Source organism: Leucopleurus acutus (genome assembly GCF_964270905.1).
Source record: "Leucopleurus acutus genome assembly, chromosome: 4".
Classification (NCBI taxonomy): Eukaryota; Metazoa; Chordata; class Mammalia; order Artiodactyla; family Delphinidae; genus Leucopleurus; species Leucopleurus acutus.
In genome coordinates this window covers 2,378,643-2,398,324 of record NC_139146.1, presented here as the reverse complement: position 1 = coordinate 2,398,324, position 19,682 = coordinate 2,378,643, and the positions used below count along the sequence as shown (strand labels likewise).

Genomic DNA, 19,682 nt, shown 5'->3' with positions numbered 1-19,682 from the left:
AGGGCACCGCCGGGCCCAGTGCGGGCACCGCTCACGAGCGTCACGCCACGGGGCGACACCCCCTCCGAGGCCCCGCCGCCCATCCTGGCCACACCCTGACCTCAGCGGCCGCAGGGTCCTTTTAGAGAAGGCAGAGGCCGCCACGACCAACACAGTACCTGAGGGGGCTGGCACGCTGAAACCTCCTTAGAGGGATTAAGGGGCGGAGGGGGTAACTTTGCACCGCTGACGCTTTCTAAGTGGGTGGACAGCACCGGCAGGCGACCCCAGGCGGGCGGGCAGGGAGGAGGGGGGTCAGAGAGGAGCAGGGGCGTCGCGCCCGTTGGTACCTGGTCTCGGAGGTGCGGCCGAGCCCGGCGGGGTGGGGGGCGGCGGCAGGAACGTGCTGTTAGGGCTGCTGAGGTGCCCCTCCCCCGTGAGCGTCAGGTCGGCCACGTGCTCGCCCTCCACGGTCTGGACGCCCCCGGCCTCCGCCGCCTGCGCCGGGGGGCTGGGGGTCCCGGGGGTCCCGGGGGAGCAGAGAGGCGGGCTGTCGGCAGAGCCAGGGCTGGTGGCCGGGCTCTCGCGGGGCCGGGGAGCGCCCTCCTCGCTGTGGCCTGTCGCGGGTCTCGTGCAGAAGGCCTTGGGGGCGGCCGAGGGGGAGAGGGCGAGCCCCGGGGGTCCAGGTGGCAGACGCAGGAACTCGGGCAGCACCAGGTCCTCCTTCCTCAGCAGCCCGCGCTGGTCGTCTGCTCTGTTGCTCTGAGCTTTGGAAATGAGCTCAAAAAACTCTGTTGGAAGAAAACCCACGTTGACCAAGTGTTATCGCGTTTACCCTCCGGCAGGCACAGCAAAAGCGCATCTGGAAAGCCCTGTCCCGCCGCCCCAGGCCCTCCCCCTTCCTCCTGTTCCCGCCCACACAGCCACAGGGAGGCCGCAGGCCACGCGAACAGCTGCGCTCCTCCCTGGACCAGCTCCGGGCCGCCACGGCCCGCGGCCCATGTCTGCGCTCCGCCCGCGTTTGAAGCCTACCACCTTCTGAGCAGGAGGGAGGCCGCTGACCAGGCGCCACGGCCTGACACAGCCAGGAGCCCCTGGTGCCCGCAGCTGGTGAACCAGCCTAGACCCGTGTGTGAGGGGCCTCTCGGGGGCACCACGCCGGGGCAGAGGGCGGTCCTGATGGGACCTGTGATCAGCGCCCGGCCCTCGACCCCTCTCCCCGCCGCGCACCCCGCCCCGGGAGCTCCACGGCCCCCCAGGCCGCCCCCTCCCGGCACCTCCGCCCTGCCGGGGATGTCCAGCTTCTTCGCTGGCTCCCCAGAGCTCTTCTTTTTCTTACCTGGGTGGATTCTCAGTTGTAACTCGAGTTCACCATCCAAAATAGATGGTGTCTACACTGAGCCTTCTCGAGGCTTAAGTTACACTCTGAGCTTCTGACCAGCAAAGGAGCTTAAAAACTCAAATCTTAACAGATCTCAGAAACGCGAGAACTTCAGGGCAGGCGCGTGTTTTTCCCTGGCCCGTGGCCGGACGCCACAGGGAGCAGTGACTAGCCCAGCTGACCTGCCCAGGAAGTGCTCCCTGGGTTACAGCTCAGGGCGCAGAACAGCTCCTAGAGCTTCCCTCTGTCATGAGCTTTCGGAAGAAAAGGAAGTCCCCCACGCCTCCTCTCTGTCTCTCATGCCATCCTTCTTCTGTCCTGCAGGCCCGGGGGCGGCTCGGGCGTCCGGCCCCCATGGCCGAACGCACAGCCTTTCCTCAGGGCCCCGACAGCAGAGGCCAGCGAGGCCCGGGCCCTCCCACCGGCCTCCTCCTGGCGAGGACCCTCAGGGACGCGGACCCCGGTCCCGAGCCCCTCTCTGAGCCGGGACCCGGCTGTGAGGGGGGACAGAGACCTCCTGCCGCAGCCCACGCGGGGGCTCCCTGACTCCTAGGGCCCGGCTCTCGGTCTGAAAACTGGGGCTTTAGTAGAGTTACACCAACAGCTGCAGACAGACACAGGGGCGAGTGCTCAATGTGACGGGTCACGGCCACCCCAATGTCAGTAACTCAGAGAAGCTTCTAGTGACTGGACTGGAAAACTGACACTGCATTCACGAAAAACGTGGAAGTTTTAAAAAGTACACATACCCTCTGCTTCGTCCAAATTAATTTTCTGATATTTTTTTTTCCCAATCTTTGCAATAGATTCTTCTCTCTTTGAAAGCCGGGGATCCCTAGCATTCTTTCCATTTTCTCCTTTAATTTTAATAGAATTAGACTTGCCTAGTGTTCTTTCCTCTCCCTGCGTCAGAAGGAAAGTCAAAGTTCCACTCACATTTCAGACACATGACAACACAGTTCATCAGTTATATAAAAGGGTCTTTGAAACATAGATGGCATTGATTTGGACTTCACATGCGTGGCAGAAACATCAATCGCAATGATAAGGATTGCAAAAAGAACAGCACGTAAGGCACACCCACCCAGCCAGCGATTCCCAGGCTAGTGGGAGCAGGCACCGCAAAGGGACCCTGAGAAGACCCCCCCAACCCAGGGTGCAGGCCCAACCAGGGCAGAGAGCCGCTGGGGCCGCGCCCCTGAGCTTTGCAGGCAAGGAGCGAGGCGGGGTGAGGAGGGGAATTACCATCGCCGAGTGGTTTCTGGAGCTGGCGTTTACGGCTGCGCTCTGTTTGGTGGGCCCGCTTTTCTGCTTATCTGTGGGGGCTGAACATAGCGAGACAAGCTTTATAAAACTGCAGTGAATTGCAGACCCGTCTCCACATCTAACACAATCACCAGATCAAAGCTGTACAGAAGCCAAAGGTATCAGGGGCCCCTTGTCTACATGCGCGCTCAGGCCTGAGCACCCATGCGGGGTCAAGGGACAGAGGACCAGCCTCCTCCGCCCGCCGCGTCTGGGCGAGCTGTGCATGACGGCGACGGGGAGAAGGCTCATGGCTGACTGTGCCCACTGGGACTCTGTGGTCCCGTGGTGAGTGAAAGTGCCTTTCGGGTACTATTTGGCACGAATGTCTTTAGAAAGTACGAGAGTCTCACATTTATTATGTATCTTCAAATACGGCCATTGCCCCAAGTCAGGGCTGCAGGCTGGCCCCCGCTGGCCCTTGTGGTCCACAGACCACTTCCCTGGCCCAGGATGGGCTGGCGGAGTCCCAGCCCTCCTGCCTGTGAGCAGCGTCCCAAACACACTGCACGCACCTGCCCGCAGCTATGCCTTCAGATTCACCTGCGCACAAGCAGGCCCGGAGGTCTGACCTTATCAGACCCTGGAGGGAGGTGCTGAGCACCCGTGCCCCGCTCAGGCCGCTCGGCCCCTGAGGCCGGTTACCGTGCGGGAGAAGCGCACACAGCATCCTCTAGAACCCAGGTGGGCCCACAGGGGGACAGGAAGGAGGCACGGGAGCCCGAGGGCAGAGGGGCGACCGCAGCCCGCCCGGGTCACCCTTGGGGAGGGAGACGAGTGACGGGTAGCCCCTTTCAGAGCTGAGCCAGCCCGGGGAAGGGGAGGGCGGCTCCTGACATGGCCAGCTCCCTGCCCTGTTCAGTAGGCTCCAGAAGGCTCTCTCCAGGAAGCACGCCCCCGCTGCCCCCACCTGGGAGTGCAGGTCCCCGTCCCCAGGGCAGGGCTGCGGGGCTGAGGCAGCGTATGGGAAAGGGCCCTGTAAACCACCGATTCCTTGTGCACTAGGCACAGGGGGCCCCAGCCCCCGACCTCAGCCACTGCTGGGCCGACATGGGGCAGCGACGCCCCAGGGTCCCGGGTCCCTGTGCAGAGGGATGGGGAGGCCCCCCAGGAAGAGAGCACTTTCCAGGGCATGCTGGACCCTCGGAGCGACCGCAGGGCGTTCGCAGGGCCTGCGCCCCTTCTTATGGCAGAGAAGACGTGCAGGGGTCCCAGCCAGAGGCCCTCGTGCTCCCGGTCCCAGGGCCTCCTGCCTGCAGACAGACGCCCAGCCACGGCTGGACTCGGCCATGGCAGGGGGTCACCGGGCCCCATGAGACCCTAAACCCAAGTGAGGCCATCTGCAGTGTCACTCTGAGACCACGGGGCAGCAGGGCAGGGAGCTTTCGGGGGGCCGAGCCCAGGGACCCAGGAGGCCGGAAGGACCAGGGAAGCGTCACCCTGCTCACCTTTCCCTCGGGAGGGGTCCTTCTCCTCCAAGATGACCCGCTGTCCGTCCAGACTCGAGATGGGGGCTCCGAGGTCCAGGGGCTCCTTCTCTCCACTCTAGAGGCAGAGACGGTGCAATGAGCGGCTCACCCTGGCTGGAGCTTTCCGGAACAACTGCGTGTGGCGCATCGGCCAGCAGGACCATCCCAGGCTTGATGGAGTCATGCGCCAGGTGACCCCAGGTCCTGTCGCCTCGGCAGGGCCAGCCGCAGACGCCTGACAACCAGGATCCCAAGCGCCAGCGGGCCTGCCCGGAACGCAGGCGCCTCGAGGAGCCCGTGGGACAGGCCGTCACCCAAGTGATGGCTGCTGGCAGCACTGGGCCGAGGCGAGGCCCCGGGGCTGGAGGAGCGCTTGGTGGGAGCCGGTACCACCTGCGTCCACAAGTTGGGTGCTTTTAGGCGTTAAGTCAAGCTGGCCTAAGTCTCAGCATTACCTCCAACCTGGAGGAGGGGACCTCAATGCACTAGGAGGCGTGGGAGTAGGGGGGAGATGCCTCCCTGTGGGCAGGAAGCAGGCGCATCTGAGGCCCGGGATCCTGCCCTTCTCTCCTGGGGAGACTGTCTTGCTGTTCAAGACCCACATCCTCTGTCGAAGAAAGAATCTGAACTTGTAGCCTGGCTCTTAAATTGCTAAGCGACCACACGCCCAGACAGAGCTCCGGCCGAGTGGGGAACGGACCAAGGCTAGCAGGGTCCTGCCTGGCTCACGACTTCGCGGCCCACAGTTCACTAAGGAGGGTCCACGGAAAGCCACATGCTCACAGCCCATCCACAGGATGCCCCGTACCGCCCTCCATGACTCTCGCGGCCCCGAGCCCTGAGGCAGCGGGACCACTCTTCCCGGTCAGGCCTCAGCAGCCCAGTGGGGAAGGAGCCCCGACCACTGGCCAGCCCTTTGGGACTGAAGCCCCCCAGCGGCCCCACGAGCACGCTTCCATGACTCACCCCACTTTACAGATGGGGAAACAGGCACGGGGACTAAGGATCGCTTAGGCTCTCAACGGAGTACGAGCAGGGAGGCCACATGGAACCCAGGCCACGTCCCTCTCCATTCGGCATATTCTAGACTTTAGGACGGCACCCCCATCCCCCAGTGAGCTGGGCGGAGGGCTTCGGGTTACCCTCGGGAAGTCTGAAAACAATTTAACTGGTCCTCTTATTCACGTCAAAGTCTTGAACAATTCTGGAGCCCATTTCAGAGAAAATAAAAATCCTAAAAATACTTGAAATCGTAGCCCTGATAAAGTATAATTTCTAAAGAAAGGAGACCACAGGCCAATGGGTCATAAGTCACCGCATTTCAAAGCAAACGTGTGGAGGTGCGGGACCACCCTCCGGCTGTAGGAACGGGGACTCTGCTCTCATCCCTGCTTCACCCATGCACGGAGGAACCCGACGGCCCGGCTCCGAAACACCAGAGAGAGCTGTCAGACCCACGGCCTATGGGAAGCTGCACAGTGTCGCAGCGGATGCCCGACAGGCTGTTGCAGATCGGGTCACGCACGCCACCGCGTGCCGTCATCCGATCAGATTTGCAAATGGCGGGAGGCTGCAAGGTTTTCATTTGTTTCTCTTCTTGGTTTCCCTGGGCCCAAACCCCCAAGTCTCAAATACCAACCCAAATCCCAGAGGGCACGACCAAGGTACGAGGAAGCAGTAAGCATTTCCCCCACAGGGTGGGAAACAGGAGGGCGGCGGCAACGTCCTCCCCCAGGGCCTGCTGGGTGGAGAAGCCGCACACAGGCGCTGTGTCGGCCCCACGGCGTCCTCCCGTTACGCCAGCCACAGCTCGCTTCGCGGACAACGGGGGCAGGCTGGGCCCCAGCAGGCAGCGCTGAGCTTGCGGGCGGCTCGGGGGCCCGGGGGCCCCATGTCGCTCACTCACCAGCCGGGCCACCAGCTCGCTCAGGCGCAGGCCGTACTTGGCCGCCACGGGCCGCAGCACCTCCGCGACTGGCTTGCTGGGCTTGGCCTTGAGTCCCACAGACCGGTTAATCGGCACCAGATCCAGCCTGGTTGGAGGGGGAGAAACAGGAGCACGTTTGCCACAAACACGTGGCAACTGTCATGTGGACGTTCCGTCTCAAAAGCAGAGCAGCATGGCACCCACGGGCATCACCAAGGCAGCCCCAGGTTCTGCACGAGAAGAGAGCCCACAGGGGGCTTCTTTAGGGTCTCGTGGGGCTGAGCCAGGACTGTCACACCCGACAAGGAGCGGCCCCTCCCCACGGGTCGACCCTGCCCCGGATGCAGCCCTGCTGTGGTCGCCGGCAGGTGGGGAGCGTGACCCTCTGGCCCCCGGGGTGCCTGGGGCCACGTGCGGCTGCCCCTCTGAGCTCACAGTAGAGCGGAGCCAGCGGGGCAAGTGGTCAGGAACAGCCTGTGGCTCTGGAAGCCTCATGAAAATGGCAACTGCATTTCTCTCACCGAAATAAAGTGCGTTTTTCTAGGCGCAGGTCCCTAGACTCCAAGATGCTACTGTCCTGATGCAGCACCAGAGGCTACGAACACATGAAAGGAAGAGAGACGGGCGTCAGTGGAAGCCGGGGCGCACAGCTGCACGGAGCAAAGTGCAGCTTCAAACGCGGCCCACCATAGCCGGAGAGAAGGCCTCAGCTCTCTGACCAGCTGCTGTGAGCCCGCAAAGCGTTCTGCGCAGCGAGACGGCGCTCTCGGGACCCACCTCCGCCACATGCATGGAGCACAGAGCAGAGTCGGCCGTGAGGCCCAACACAGGCCAAGGCGGCAGGGAACCCGCACGCTCAGGTAAACACACACAGGTTAGCCGGCTCCCGGCTCCCCCATCGGCAGGGTCTCCCACGGGGCAGACGCCCCCAAGGAAACGCCCTCGGTCTCCGCAGCCCTGTACCTTGTCCCCGCCCACCAGGAAGAGGTCCACGGCAGCCCCGTTGATGCCGTGTCGCTCGCAGAGCCCGGCCAGGACTTCCTTGATGGACAGCCCCGCCCTGACGAGCACCACGCAGGCCGTCCCGTCGGGGAGCTGGATGCTGCAGTGCTTGGCGGTCTTGTCCTTCTCGGGCGCCAGGGTCCTGCAGGCCTCTGGCTGGGGGGCAGGGAGACATAGGGGCGGGCGCAGGGTCAGGGAAAGCGCGGGGAGGCCCCGGGGAAGGGCCATCGTAGCTTGCACACGCGTGGGGGGCCCAGCAGTGCGGCTCCCTGTGCACACCCGGCTCCACAATGCAGACACGTTCCGATAAAGGCACAGTGCGCTGTGCGCACACGGCCGCTACGCTGTGGGGCTGCTAGTTGACAGAGAGAGCCACCCCCTCTCAACTATAGGCACCGTCCTTGCAGTCCCAGCCTCCAAGCTCTGAGTCTAAACTTTTACAAGGGCCATGCTAACTAGCTTTCCTACTACAATAGGGTGGGCCTTCCCACTTTTGTTTTCGGGGGTCCGGTCTTGGCCTCCCTGACCCGGAAGCACGTGGAGTCACCCTGCAGAGCCCACTGAGGCCATCTGGGGACCAGGAGCTGCCTCGCCCATCTCTCAGCCTAGGAGCCGGGGACGGACAAGGCAGGCAGCCTCTGCTGCTTCTGGTCACCTTTCTGGCTCTTTCTGCCCGACCTCACAGGCCCAAGGCCTTTCCGAGAGGAATGGACAGACAGACAGCAGGTGGGCCAGAGGGAAGAGGCTGGGAGAGGGGCCGGGACGGCCAGGCCAAGGCTCAGAGGCAGCGGCACACACCTGAGGGTGTGAGGCCCCTCAGACCCTGGCCCCCAGGTCACGAGGAGCTGGCGGCATGGGGAGGCCGGGTGTGAGGGGCACGGGGGAGTCTCAGCTCCTTCCTCCGCAGGGCTGCCAGGGGGTGCGCCCTGCAGGCAGCCTGCAGCCTGGGGTGCCCTCTGCCCAGAGAACGCTCACCACCTCTGCCCGGCGCGGGGGATGTGGCCCAGCCCACCTGTCCCACTGCCAGGCCCTGCGGCGGGGGGCACGCCTGCAGGATGGGGAAGCGCGCCTTCCAGCGCGGCAGCACCTGCGACGTGATGCCTGTGCTGCGGGTGGACTGGGCAGGAGCGGGAGGCGGCCCCTCCCCACTGCGCGGAGCAGGGCTCCCACGTGCTCGGGGCAGGAGCCGGACCGGGGCCAGCCCGCGGCCGCGCGCCGTGCCAGACCTCTGGGTCCCTGAGTTACAGCACCGCTTCCTGGCTACAGACGGCTCCCCGCACGCCTCCTTCTAATGCCCGACTTGCCCTGGTTGTCACTTCCTTACCACTCTGTCCTCCAAGGGTCTGAAAATCTCTTTCTCCCAAGTATTACTTCAGAAAGCTAGCTTGCAGGTGGTAGACTGACTGCACAATGGCCCCAAATGTGCCTCCCACAGAGGCACGGCAGCAGTAAACGGCCTTTGTCTTAAGCCACTGGGTTTGGGGATGCTCTGTCAGGCAGCGATGGCTGACTGGTGCGTGGGCCACCCTCACGGCTCTAACTGGTATTGTTATAACTGAAGAAGAAATGACATCTACACTCACTACTGCCTGACCATCTCAAGTGACTAGGAGGCCGGCAACAACAGGGTTTTCCAAAATTGCCACCGGACGCCAGCTAACCAGCTAGCAGGTCAGCCCAATGCCTCCTCCATCTAACTGGAAACTGGGCCAGACAAGCAACTCAGCAGGGCGTGAGGAGAGAGCGCAGGGCCAGGCAGGACCCGGGCCCCCGGCCCACAGCAGGGGCCAGCGGGGAAGAGCCCCGTCGGCACAGCCCCCAGCGCACAGGCAGAGACACAGGGGTGTCTGAGCTCACAGGACGTGCAGGTGCTGAGACGAAGAGGAGTACCTGCCTGCTCCCGTGGGCGTCCAGAGAAACGTGCCTGAACGGGAACTAAAGGTCTCAGAAATGAACCCAGAGACATTCTTAGAGCTCAAGGGGCGCCCTCCCCATCCATGCAACAGCTCCCTTACGAGGGACAGGCTTTGCGGGGACTCACCAGGTCCAGGCTCCCGGCCGAGGTCATGGAGCCCTGCGACTCCCGGCGGCCCAGGCCTCCGTTGGCGTGCGCGGGGTCTGCAGGGACACGGGGGCTCAGAACACCCAGCGGCACCAGCTTCACGCTTGCTCGCTCAATGCAGAAGCGCAGAAACCCCCCGAGTGTGGTCGCGTCCCCCACAGCTCCACACCTCCTTTAGGCTGAACAGACACGCTCGAAGGACAGGAGCCAGGCTCGGAGGCCCTGCGGCGGCGCAGCCTCGCCCCTGGCACACCCGGAGCCGGGAGCCACCGCCCAGGCCCGCGCTCTGCTCTGCTGGCGGCCGCGCAGCCCCCCGGCTCCTGCTGCCTCATCGCAGGTCAAAACGGAAGCAAGTGCAGGGCCTCCCTGCCCTTCATTTAATCTGGAATTGTCATCTCAACACGTGGCTTCACGTGCCAGCCGGTTACGGCATCTTTTACCGACGGCTAACGTCCCGTCTTCCTGTAAAGTCCTGAATGAGCTGACAATCGCGCCATCCGATGTCACTGACTAAGCTAACTGTAATCTAAAACTCGCGAGAACTCTGACATAGAAAGGACCTTTAAAAACACGGGGCCTAGGGCCCCGACCATGCCGCTGTGCCGGGGCCTGGGGGTGGAGCAGGGGCCTGATTACACGGAGGCCCCCAGGCCCCACTGACCCACCTGCCAAAAGCAACGGACTGCCAGGCGAGAGAGTCAGGACGCCTGGGGAGCGTCCTGGAGTCAGGACTTAGGGCCTTTCCGGGTGGCTCTCTAAAGACGTGCCGGGTATGGGGACCCCGGTCTCCTGGGGTCCCGCTCGGAGACACAGACCTAGAGAGGCAGGCACTCCCCCATCTCTGGTCCTCGGGGGTCCCTGGCCACACTGACGACACCGCTCCCACCCCCAGCTCCGGCTGCCCTTCCTTGTGGAAGAAGAGCTGTACCGGCCGCCCCAGGCAGGGCCCTGGAGCCTCAGGGCACTGGCAGAGGCCCACAGCCTCCCTACACTGCCCTCTTGCAAAGTGGGCATAAGACCTGCCTGCGGCCGGCTCTGAGCAGATGAACCCTCTGAAGTGCCTGGCACAGCACAGGCACCAGCCCCTCAGGTGCTCCAAGCTCCCTCGGTAGGCTGCCCAACCTAAACTCGGGGCCCGGGTCTGGAGCCTGCAGGTTAGTTCCCAGAAAATAATCCCTTTCCTGACAGCCTGTGGAGAAAAAAAGGCCGCCAAACCCTCCAGCGCGGGAAGCACGCGCGCAGTGTGCGCCCCGCCCTTCTCTGCCCTGTCCGCCCCCCACCCGGCCACGCCCAGGCTGCTACCCGCCCACCCACCTCCCTCCCGGCGCGTCCCAGCCCTCGTCCCTGTCCCTCTCACACTGTCTTCTCAGCCACATCCAAGAAAGAAACCAAGGGAGAGAAGATCTAGGATGGCAACCTTTAAAATTTACAATAATAAAATTACAATTTTGAAAATGCTTGGTACCCAAACTATGGTGTCACATTTTCTTGAAGAAATTACAAAAGCTCCTGTACCTCTCTGCACATGGCAGAAAAGCAAGAGGCAGTCTGGGTGGACAGAGGGCAGGACACCTGTATTTTCTGCTTTTCACTTGGTTGTATTTTCCAAATTTTCTACCAAGAGCACCCATTACTGCTCAAGCAAGAAGAGGGTGGTACCCGTCGGGCGCCCTAGCCTGGGGGGTTAGAATGCACCATGCCCCCTCTCAGAGGGCCCTAGAGGCCCCGCTTCCCCAGCCAGGCCGCCCCAAAGGGCCACGTCACAAGCACAGCCCACACGTCCTCATTTGTCCCCGAGAGGGCCTCGCCCCCGCCCCCCCCACCTCACACGACAAACCACGAACCGCTTGGACGGTCGCCTTGGTCCTTCTTCTTCTGGGACCGCCCGGCGCTCCTGGTCCTTGACCAAGAGAAGAACGCTCCTTTTCGTTTCTTCTCGCTGTCCTCATCTCCCAACTCTTCATTCAGGGACCGTCCTGATTTCGATTTTCCATTCAACTGCCGTCAAATGGAAAACGTCGTTAAAACAGCGTGAAGTTAATTTAACATCACATGAAATGCATGGGAAGGGAGCTGGAGCAGGCCGCCAAGACACGTGCTCCGCGGGAGGGCCCAGGTCCCTCAAGGCCAGAGCCTCGGACAAGACGGACGGGAGGTGCGAGCGCTAAGAGGGCCTTGCATTCCCTGCGGGTGAGGGGATAAGCCAACAGGGGCGTCTGCTGTCATCTCTGCAGAACAGCTTTCATCTGGGGGGGGGGGGGCCAGCGCGGCCGGGACGGGCACCTTCTTTGGCGTGGACGTGTTTGAGTGGTCGGAGCTGACGCTGTGTTTGGAGGTGGGGCTGCTGGGGACCTGCTGCGCGTCGGGCAGCGGGCGGCCCTCCACCTCCGCCAGGATGCACTCTTGGTACAGCGGCGATTTCAGAAAGCGAGTGTAGCTGTCGAACTTCATCAGGTTGAAGATCTGCCGAGGAAACAGCGCTGTCCAGTGACACACGGAACCGGACACTTGGCCCCGAAGGTGCGGGGCGGCGCCAGGCCGCACGCGCAGCAGGGCCTGTTCCCAAAGTCCCTCATCGCCCCTGGAGTCGTTGCCCAGGCTCCGTTATGTCTGATCACACTTATAACACGCCAGCCCTCGGTGGCCGTGCTTATGACCAGCCAGTTCCAACAACCCACATAAAGCCAGCGTCTGAGCGGCCTCAGGACAGCCAAGGTGCAATCTTGGAGAATCTTTACTTTGTTAAATAAGAATGAAACCAAAGGCAACTGGAAACCTAAAGGAAGTGAGACCTGTCTTGAAACTACCTTCCTCCATTTTCTTAAACCTCATTCACATGACTCAGCAACAGAAGTAACCCCTGCTAAGGCCAGTGGACATGTGCTCTAAAACACATTAAGTCCAATGCACACTTTTCATCACAGTGATGTCCTAAAACTGAAAAAAATCCAAACGTCCATCGATCTCTATGTATATCACCGCCCATGAACCTGTGATGACACACAGATGCATAAGGGAGAGTGTCAACAGTCAGGTACGCCACGGTGGGGATGTCCTGCTCCAGCGCCCTGCTGAACCCTGGCTCTGAGATGGAGCCCAGGGGCTGGAGTGGGGCGGGGTAGGGGTGGGGGTCCCACTGGCTCTCTCCTCGCAGTCTGGTGCCTGCAGGGGCTGCTCTCCGGGACCCGAGTCCTCTGCCCGTGCCCCGGGCAGTCACCTGGAGCTGCTGCTCCTTGAACATGTCGGGGTGCGGGGCGCTGAGGATGTCGTCCGCCAGCTGGGCCTGGCTGTCGATGTTGACCGGCGTGGTGGCTTTGCTGCTCAGGAACTTACTGAAGATCTCGCGGGCCCTGTAGGAGAGCTGACGGGACAGCATGTGAGTGGGACATGCAGACCACACACGTGTTTTCTGACACGGGTCCAGGCAATGGGGACACATTTTCTTGGGGCCTAATAAATATTTCTTGCTTGGATAATAACTAAAAGTACCAGCCAGTATGAAACTTTTCAATAAACCAGCTCCTCTCCAAATTTTGTCAAAGCGCAATCTGAATGTTCCAAAGACCGAGGCTGTGCTGCTGCTACGGGGGCATCCGGGTGCGGGCAGCGCGGGTGCTGTCGCATGGTGTGGTCTCGCCAAAGTGGGAGGGAGGTCCGGGCAGCACGGAGCGTGAGAAGCAGAGAAGAGGCCTCCTCTGAGGGAGGGGCACAGGCTGCCTCAGAGCGGGTCACGCCGCGGGTCAGCACCCACACCAGCGGGGCTCACCTGCCCCCGCGCAGCCTGCAAGGGGGGCCGTACGGATGGGCATCCTTAGGATGGCCCAGGATTTTCTCTTAAATCCCCTTCCACACACGGAGTGGCAGCACATGTGCTGAAAGTTTTAGGGCCATTTATGCAAGCTATGTTTAGGCAAAATTAAATATCATATATATTAAGAAACATTCTGAAAAAATTTTTTTTAATCGTGTGAAAATATTTTTACACGGACTTTTCAAACTGCACCATGTGTGAACCTACGCTCAAATCACCCTGCCCTTTAACCACTCCCACTTCCCAGCCGGAAGAAACGTACCTCTTTTTTGTCGTGTGCGGGAACATGATGAAAATATTCACAGGCCTGCCAGAATAAAATGTTCTCTTCACTGAATTCCTTCCTTAGAAAATCCTACGAAAAACACCACAGATTAACCTTCACACCATCCTCGGAAAAGGGTACGTCAGTAGTGGCGGTGGGACCTCCCTCCTCTGTGCTCTGTTTCATTATTCCCACAGAAACCAGGGGTGCCAAGCGCCTCTCCAGAATTCACCTGGGAGCAAACTTAAAAGCTGCCTCACTGGGACCACCTGGGCCTCCCAGCTGTTTCCTTAGGAGCTGAGCACGCCTTCCTAGTAGCCGGCCTGGCGAGCAGGCAGCTGCTTCCAACGGTTCACAAGAAGCTCTGGTGCCCCTCACAGCAGAGAGAGGCGCCCTCCAGCCCCTGGGCCTGAGCGCCCGGGGTAGAAGCAGGAGGACGAGACGTCTGCCCTGCCCAGCCCTGCCCTGGGGCCGGCTGCAGGAGGTGCCCGCTGCCCGTCAGACTCACGGAAAAGTAGCGAACTCCGAGCGGGTCCTGCAGAAGCCGTTCGAAGGACACGGCCCAGCTGGCAACCCTCCGCTCGCGCAGGCGCCGGCAGCTCTGCACGCTGGGGAGGCTGGCATTGCTGCTCAGGCTGCGGTTGCTCACGCAGTCCTTCAGGTCGGCGCCGTTCAGCTCTGTGGGGCAGCACAGACCTCACTCACCTGCGGGCCTGTCCCCCTCCTGCCCACGGGGCCCTCACCATCTGTCTTCTACAGGAGGTGCGTTCAGCTGACACAGTGCGGCGAGTGCCCACACCGTGGCCGCATTGTTCTGGGCACCCTGGGTACTGGGCCGAGTGGGAACGAGACCGAACCCACCTCCTGAGGCCGCGCACGCGCACACCCGACAAGGATGCTTGTCACAGGTCGCGGCCGCCCTGGCCGCGGGCACAGCAGGGGCTCCGAGTGAGTCCACCTGAGGTCGGGACGGGCCAGGAGCCAGGGCTGGGTGACAGGTGGGCTGAGCAGAGAGAAAGGGGCACCGGTGGGGTTCCCAGGACCCGGAGAAACACGCACTGTCGCTAAGTGCGCCGCAGTGCCCAGGCAGGGAGCTGAGGACCAGGGCACACGGAACCATCTGGAAATGCTCTGCTTAGACCCCGACACACAAAACTTCCCTGCGAGAGCAGCTCTCGGTTTTGAGTGTATGTGACCGGAAACGTGCTCCTCAACGCGCACTGACACACTCAGAGGCAGGCACACGCTCACACACGCTCACACACGCTCACACACGCTCACAGGCAGGCACACGCTCACGCTCTCCTCTCTCTCCTTGGGGCTGGGGTCCTGGAAGACCACACGTCTTCACGTGTGATTTGTGTCCAGTAACAGGGGCAACAAAGGACTAAACACCACAGACTCCCATCCCCCCAAATTAACCTCTCCTCCCAACACACTTCCCAGTACACGTTCTATTAGAACCAGACAAACTGAGTGTAAAGGTTCACGTGGAAAACCAAACAGGAAATGCTGGAAAACTACACAAAACAAAAGCACGGAGGCAGGGCCAGCCCCACCCAATGTTGCACAGGTCGCACGCCGCATCCTGAACGATGCCGCTGCAGAAGCAGACGCGCCACTGGGACAGGACACAGCCGATCACTCAATACACGCTACAGGGTCAACTGTGACCAGCTGGAGAGTCACCAAGTTGGGGGTCTTGCAATACGCACTAGAATAAATGCCACACGGACCAAAGATTTCAACGTAAACAGTGAAGTCAGAGAAATACTAGAAGAAAGCATGGGACAGTTCTCTGAGATACCTGAGTGAGGGCATCCGGCAGGCTCCTGCCCAGAGCCGTCAGAGACAGACTTGAAGCCTCTGTGTGTGAGAGCAGACAGCTGGTGCCAGAGGCAGTGGGCGGGGTGGGGGCCAATGTGGGTGGAGGGATCAGCAGGTACAAACGTCCAGACGTAAGAGAAACAGGTCCTGGGGACGGACGGCACGGCACGGCAAGTGTAAGCAACGACACTGCATCGCGCGCGTGAAAGGAGCTAAGAGAGGAGATCTTGGAAGTTCTCATCACAAGAAAGAATTCTGCATCTGTGCCCAGTGAGGGAAGTCAGCTAGACTCACTGTGGCAAACATTTCACAATATATACAAATTTTGAAACACTATGTTGTACACCTGAAACTAACATAATGTTGTATGTCAACTACACCTCAAAAAAATCAAATCAAATCTCTGTAAAAAACACTGTAAGCTAAGGCAAAAAACAAATAAGAAACTATGGGAAATACACGTAACACGTTACACAGCTGAAGGACTAATTTTCTTTATATTTAAGAGCACCTACGCATCAATAAAAAAAAAAGATCAATAAACCAAAGGAAAGTGGAGGAAGAGTATGATCTGTCACTAAGTAGAGGCTTAAGATGCCCCCAGCCCCAGGGACCCCCACACGGAGCCAAAGAGAATGTGAACCGTGAACCAGCGTCCGGGGCAGCATCAGGGGCCGAGCAGAGAAGCTTCCCTGCTACGTTTCATGCTGATAAACAGGGTCATCCTCAAAAGATGAAACAGTCTATTTTAAAAACACTCGGTAAAGTATGAGCACCAAACCATTTTCCTCCAGCTTCTTCCCCTTAAGGCAATAATGGCTGAACTGAGAGTTGAGGGATGAACAGAACTTAACCGACCTCAGGAAAGCGGGAAAAGCCTTCCACAAGGGGACAAGCACGTGCAAAGGCCCTGTGGCAGAAGAAACACAGCTCACAGCCCGTGTGGCTGTGAGAGCTGGCAGGCAAGGCCAGTGGGGCCGGGAGGTGGGCATCCAAGCTGTGTGGATTTCACCCTGGAGGACAGCGATAAACAAGGGAATGTCAAGATGGGAGAAAATATTTGCAAACAATGCAACCGACAAGGGCTTAATTTCCAAAATATATAAGCAGCTCATACAACTCAGCAACAGAAAAACAAACAACCCAATCAAAAAACGGGCAGGGCTTCCCTGGTGGCGCAGTGGTTGAGAGTCCGCCTGCCGATGCAGGGGACACGGGTTCGTGCCCCAGTCCGGGAAGATCCCACATGCCGCGGAGCGGCTGGGCCCGTGAGCCGTGGCCGCGGGGCCTGCGAGTCCGGAGCCTGTGCTCCTCAATGGGAGAGGTCACAACAGTGAGAGGCCCGCGTACCGCAAACAAACAAACAAACAAACAAACAAAAAACGGGCAGAAGACCTAAATAGACATTTCTCCAAAGAAGAAATACAGATGGCTAATAGGCACATGAAAAGATGCTCAACATCACTAATTATTAGAAAGATGCACTTCAAAACTACAATTAGGTACCGTCTCACACCGGTCAGACTAGAAAGTCTACAAACAATAAATGCTAGAGAGGGTGTGGAGAAAAGGAAACCCTCCTACACGGTTGGTGGGAATGTAAGTTGGTGCAGCCACTGTGGAAAACAGTATGGAGGTTCCTCAAAAAACTAAAAATAGAATTACCATATGATCCAGCAATCCCACTCCTGGGCATATATCCAGACAAAACTATAATTCGAAAAGATGCATGCACCCCTATGTTCACAGCAGCACTATTCACAACAGCCAGGACATGGAAACAACCTAAATGTCCATCAACAGAGGAATGGATAAAGATGTGGCACATATATACACACTGGAATACTGCTCAGCCATAAGGAAGAGTGAAACCATGCCATTTGCGGTAACATCAACGGACCTAGAGACGATCATACTGAGTGAAGTAAGCCAGACGGAGAGACAAGTATCATATGATATCACTTACATGTGGAATCTAAAGTATGACACAGATGAACTTATCTACAAAACAGAAACAGACTCACAGACATAAAGAACAGACTTGTGGTTGCCAAGGGGGAGGGGGTTGGGGGAGGGATGGAGTGGGAGTTTGGGATGAGCAGATGTAAGCTATTATATAGAGAATGGATAAACAACAAGGTCCTACTGTACAGCACAGGGAACTGTAGTCAATATTCTAGGATAAGCCATAACGGGAAAGAATATTTTTAAAAAAGAATGTGTATATATATATATGTACAACTGAATTGCTTTGCTGTACAGCAGAAATTAACATGACATTGTAAATCAACTATACTTCAATAAAAAATATTGAAAAAAAAGCCATCACATCGATGCTAAAAATAAAACATTCCGTTAATAATAATAAAAAAGAAGGGACTTTTTGTCCTTCTGGCTGCACGTGGAGAGCGGCCAGCGGAGGTCCGGCTGAGGCTGGATGGTGAGGACAGGTGGGGGGCAAACTGCAGACACAGCAGCTGAACCCATCAAGGGTGTTGCAGCTTTTACTTGTCAAACAAAAGGTGTGTGGATTCCAACACGCAACAGGCAGAGCAATGTAGACCAGGGCACACAGGACACGAGGGAGGCGGGGGGTGTGTGGGCAGGCTTCCCAGGCGCCCACCCCTGCCCTGCCCAGCGCTGCAAGTTTGTGGAGGGATTGAGTGAAGGAAAAATGAACGCTGACCGAATACACGTGTTAAGGGAAAGATGACCCGTATACCAATCCATTTTTATAAGATTTAGCCGATATGAATTATTTTTGAAGACTCACAGATCAATAACTGACACTTTAAAAGTCTAATCGATAAAGAAACATTAAACATTACAATTAAAAAAAGAAAGGACCCCCTGGCCGCTCATTGTGGGCTGCTCGGCTCAGCCGGCCAGCGGCAGGCACACCCTGAGGCCTGCCTTTTCTGATGCCTTGGTGGGAGCAGGGCGGTTCCTGCCGTGGAGTCTTAGGGGCACTGGTGTCCTGCACAGAAAGATGCGCTGGGCCTGAGAAGGGGCGGGGGGGTGGGGGGCGGTGGAGGGCTGGGCTGGGCTCTGCCTGCCGACAGAGCCTGTCCTGGGAAGAGTCATTTCAGCTGGGGACGCAGGCCTGGGACCCCAGCTCTCATCTGACCCACGAAGTCAGAAAGTTATCGTGCGCTGGCTCCCCGGGCCTCCCCACAGGCTCCTTCTGTTTCTTCTGGCCGACACACCCACACTGTTGCTTCTGGGACCTGAATGCCTGCTCCCTGGGCCTCAACTCAGGCACCGGGAGCTTCGAGAGGGGACAGCAGTGACCCTGCAGGAGCAGCTCCAGGGCCAGACCACGCTGCCTGAGGCCGCGGCCCCGGCCGTTTCCCTCCACCTCAGCCAGATCTCTGGGAATGTGCACACTCTTCAGAGTGGGAAAACTAGAGACAATGCCTGGCTGCGTAAAGCACGTCAGTACACAGCTCTTGTCATCGTGAGGTCTCCTGGTGAACCTCTAGGTGGCAGCTTCTTGCAGAAGAACATGGAGAGCCATGCGGTGGGTGCAGAGCCCCTGGGGGATGACAAGATCCTAGCACTTCCGTGTGTCCATGACACTGGAGAGTCACCGCGCCTTGACAGCCATTGTCAAGTTCTGAATTTCATAATTCACGCCACCTTTAAACTCACTCTGGAATTGCTCTCGACACAGAAAACAGTGCACATGTGTGGGAGGACTGCCCTTGAACACAAATGAAATTCCTTCGAACGCCAGGATTCCTACCCCAACTCCAAGGCCAGAACAGGTGATGGAAGAAACCCCACTATGTCTAAGCCACTGCCTGAGTCTCTCTGGGGTGTCAGGTGCTTGGAAAACAACACACTCATCCTCCAGCCAAAGAAAAACACGTCCATGGAAGACACCCCACATCCCACCTTACAGCTTCACTTTAGAGAACGTTTCCTGGTTTCTGTTGTCGCAGTTGGTTTTCATTTTTCCTTTCAATTCACCAGTTTAAGTCAGAGAAATGCTTTCCTGGTGAGAAAGTTTTTGAAGTCTGTTTCAGATCTGCTGAAAACTAGGAAAGCCACCACCTTTACATTGGCTGGACAAACATGCAGGTTACCGTGTTGCAAATAACTTGAAGAATGCCTTACTATTAACATTTTATAGATAATTCTGTAACTCTAGGCTTTCACCCATCATTAGCTCACCAGAATATCTCATCCAAACCATAACCTCCAGCACTTTAAATATTTAAATCACAACTCAAGGTCAGGTAATAGGGCTAACTGCCACCGGCCTCCAAGCGGACGGGCCCCCTCGGCACACATACCTGGAGACCGCGCAGTCTGCCTGCCCCCGCCAACCACGACAAGGCACAGACCAGAGGGACTTTACCTGGGCAGAGCCGATAAGAGCCACTGTGATGCCATTTAACCAAATACTTCCAACCATTCACCGCAAACCACCCCTCTGAATCCATACCAGGGTCAGCCAGCACAGCCCCCGGGGCCCCGGGCTCGGGCCACACACAGAGACATTGTTGCTTAGCTCACGCTCCCCAAAGCGGTAAATTAGTGCACTTTCTCCAGAGATCCCAGGCCACAGGCTGACAAAGGCGAGTCTCTCCCTTGCAGCTCTCGGAGAAGGAGCCGCCAGTATACCTAACACAAAGCATCACAGGAGACG

General features: G+C 58.7%; 1 protein-coding gene across 3 annotated transcripts in view; it reads right to left on the bottom strand.

Moving 5' to 3' along the window:
* Positions 1 to 19,682, bottom strand: part of RGS12 (regulator of G protein signaling 12) — a gene marked incomplete at both ends in the record, with an annotated part of 90,709 nt that overhangs the window by 7,549 nt on the left and 63,478 nt on the right. Inside the window, 13 exons of one of the 3 annotated variants that reach the window (XM_082837970.1) lie at positions 330 to 770; positions 2,110 to 2,263; positions 2,606 to 2,685; positions 4,114 to 4,210; positions 6,041 to 6,167; positions 6,583 to 6,656; positions 7,025 to 7,219; positions 9,105 to 9,181; positions 10,970 to 11,123; positions 11,409 to 11,588; positions 12,343 to 12,486; positions 13,199 to 13,291; positions 13,710 to 13,879. In XM_082837970.1, coding sequence (XP_082694096.1) covers positions 330 to 770; positions 2,110 to 2,263; positions 2,606 to 2,685; positions 4,114 to 4,210; positions 6,041 to 6,167; positions 6,583 to 6,656; positions 7,025 to 7,219; positions 9,105 to 9,181; positions 10,970 to 11,123; positions 11,409 to 11,588; positions 12,343 to 12,486; positions 13,199 to 13,291; positions 13,710 to 13,879 — 1,986 coding nt within the window. Of the gene's footprint in view, positions 1 to 329; positions 771 to 2,109; positions 2,264 to 2,605; positions 2,686 to 4,113; positions 4,211 to 6,040; positions 6,168 to 6,582; positions 6,657 to 7,024; positions 7,220 to 9,104; positions 9,182 to 10,969; positions 11,124 to 11,408; positions 11,589 to 12,342; positions 12,487 to 13,198; positions 13,292 to 13,709; positions 13,880 to 19,682 lie in introns of those variants that run through there. The other 2 variants (XM_082837971.1, XM_082837972.1) reach the window with 2 other exon arrangements.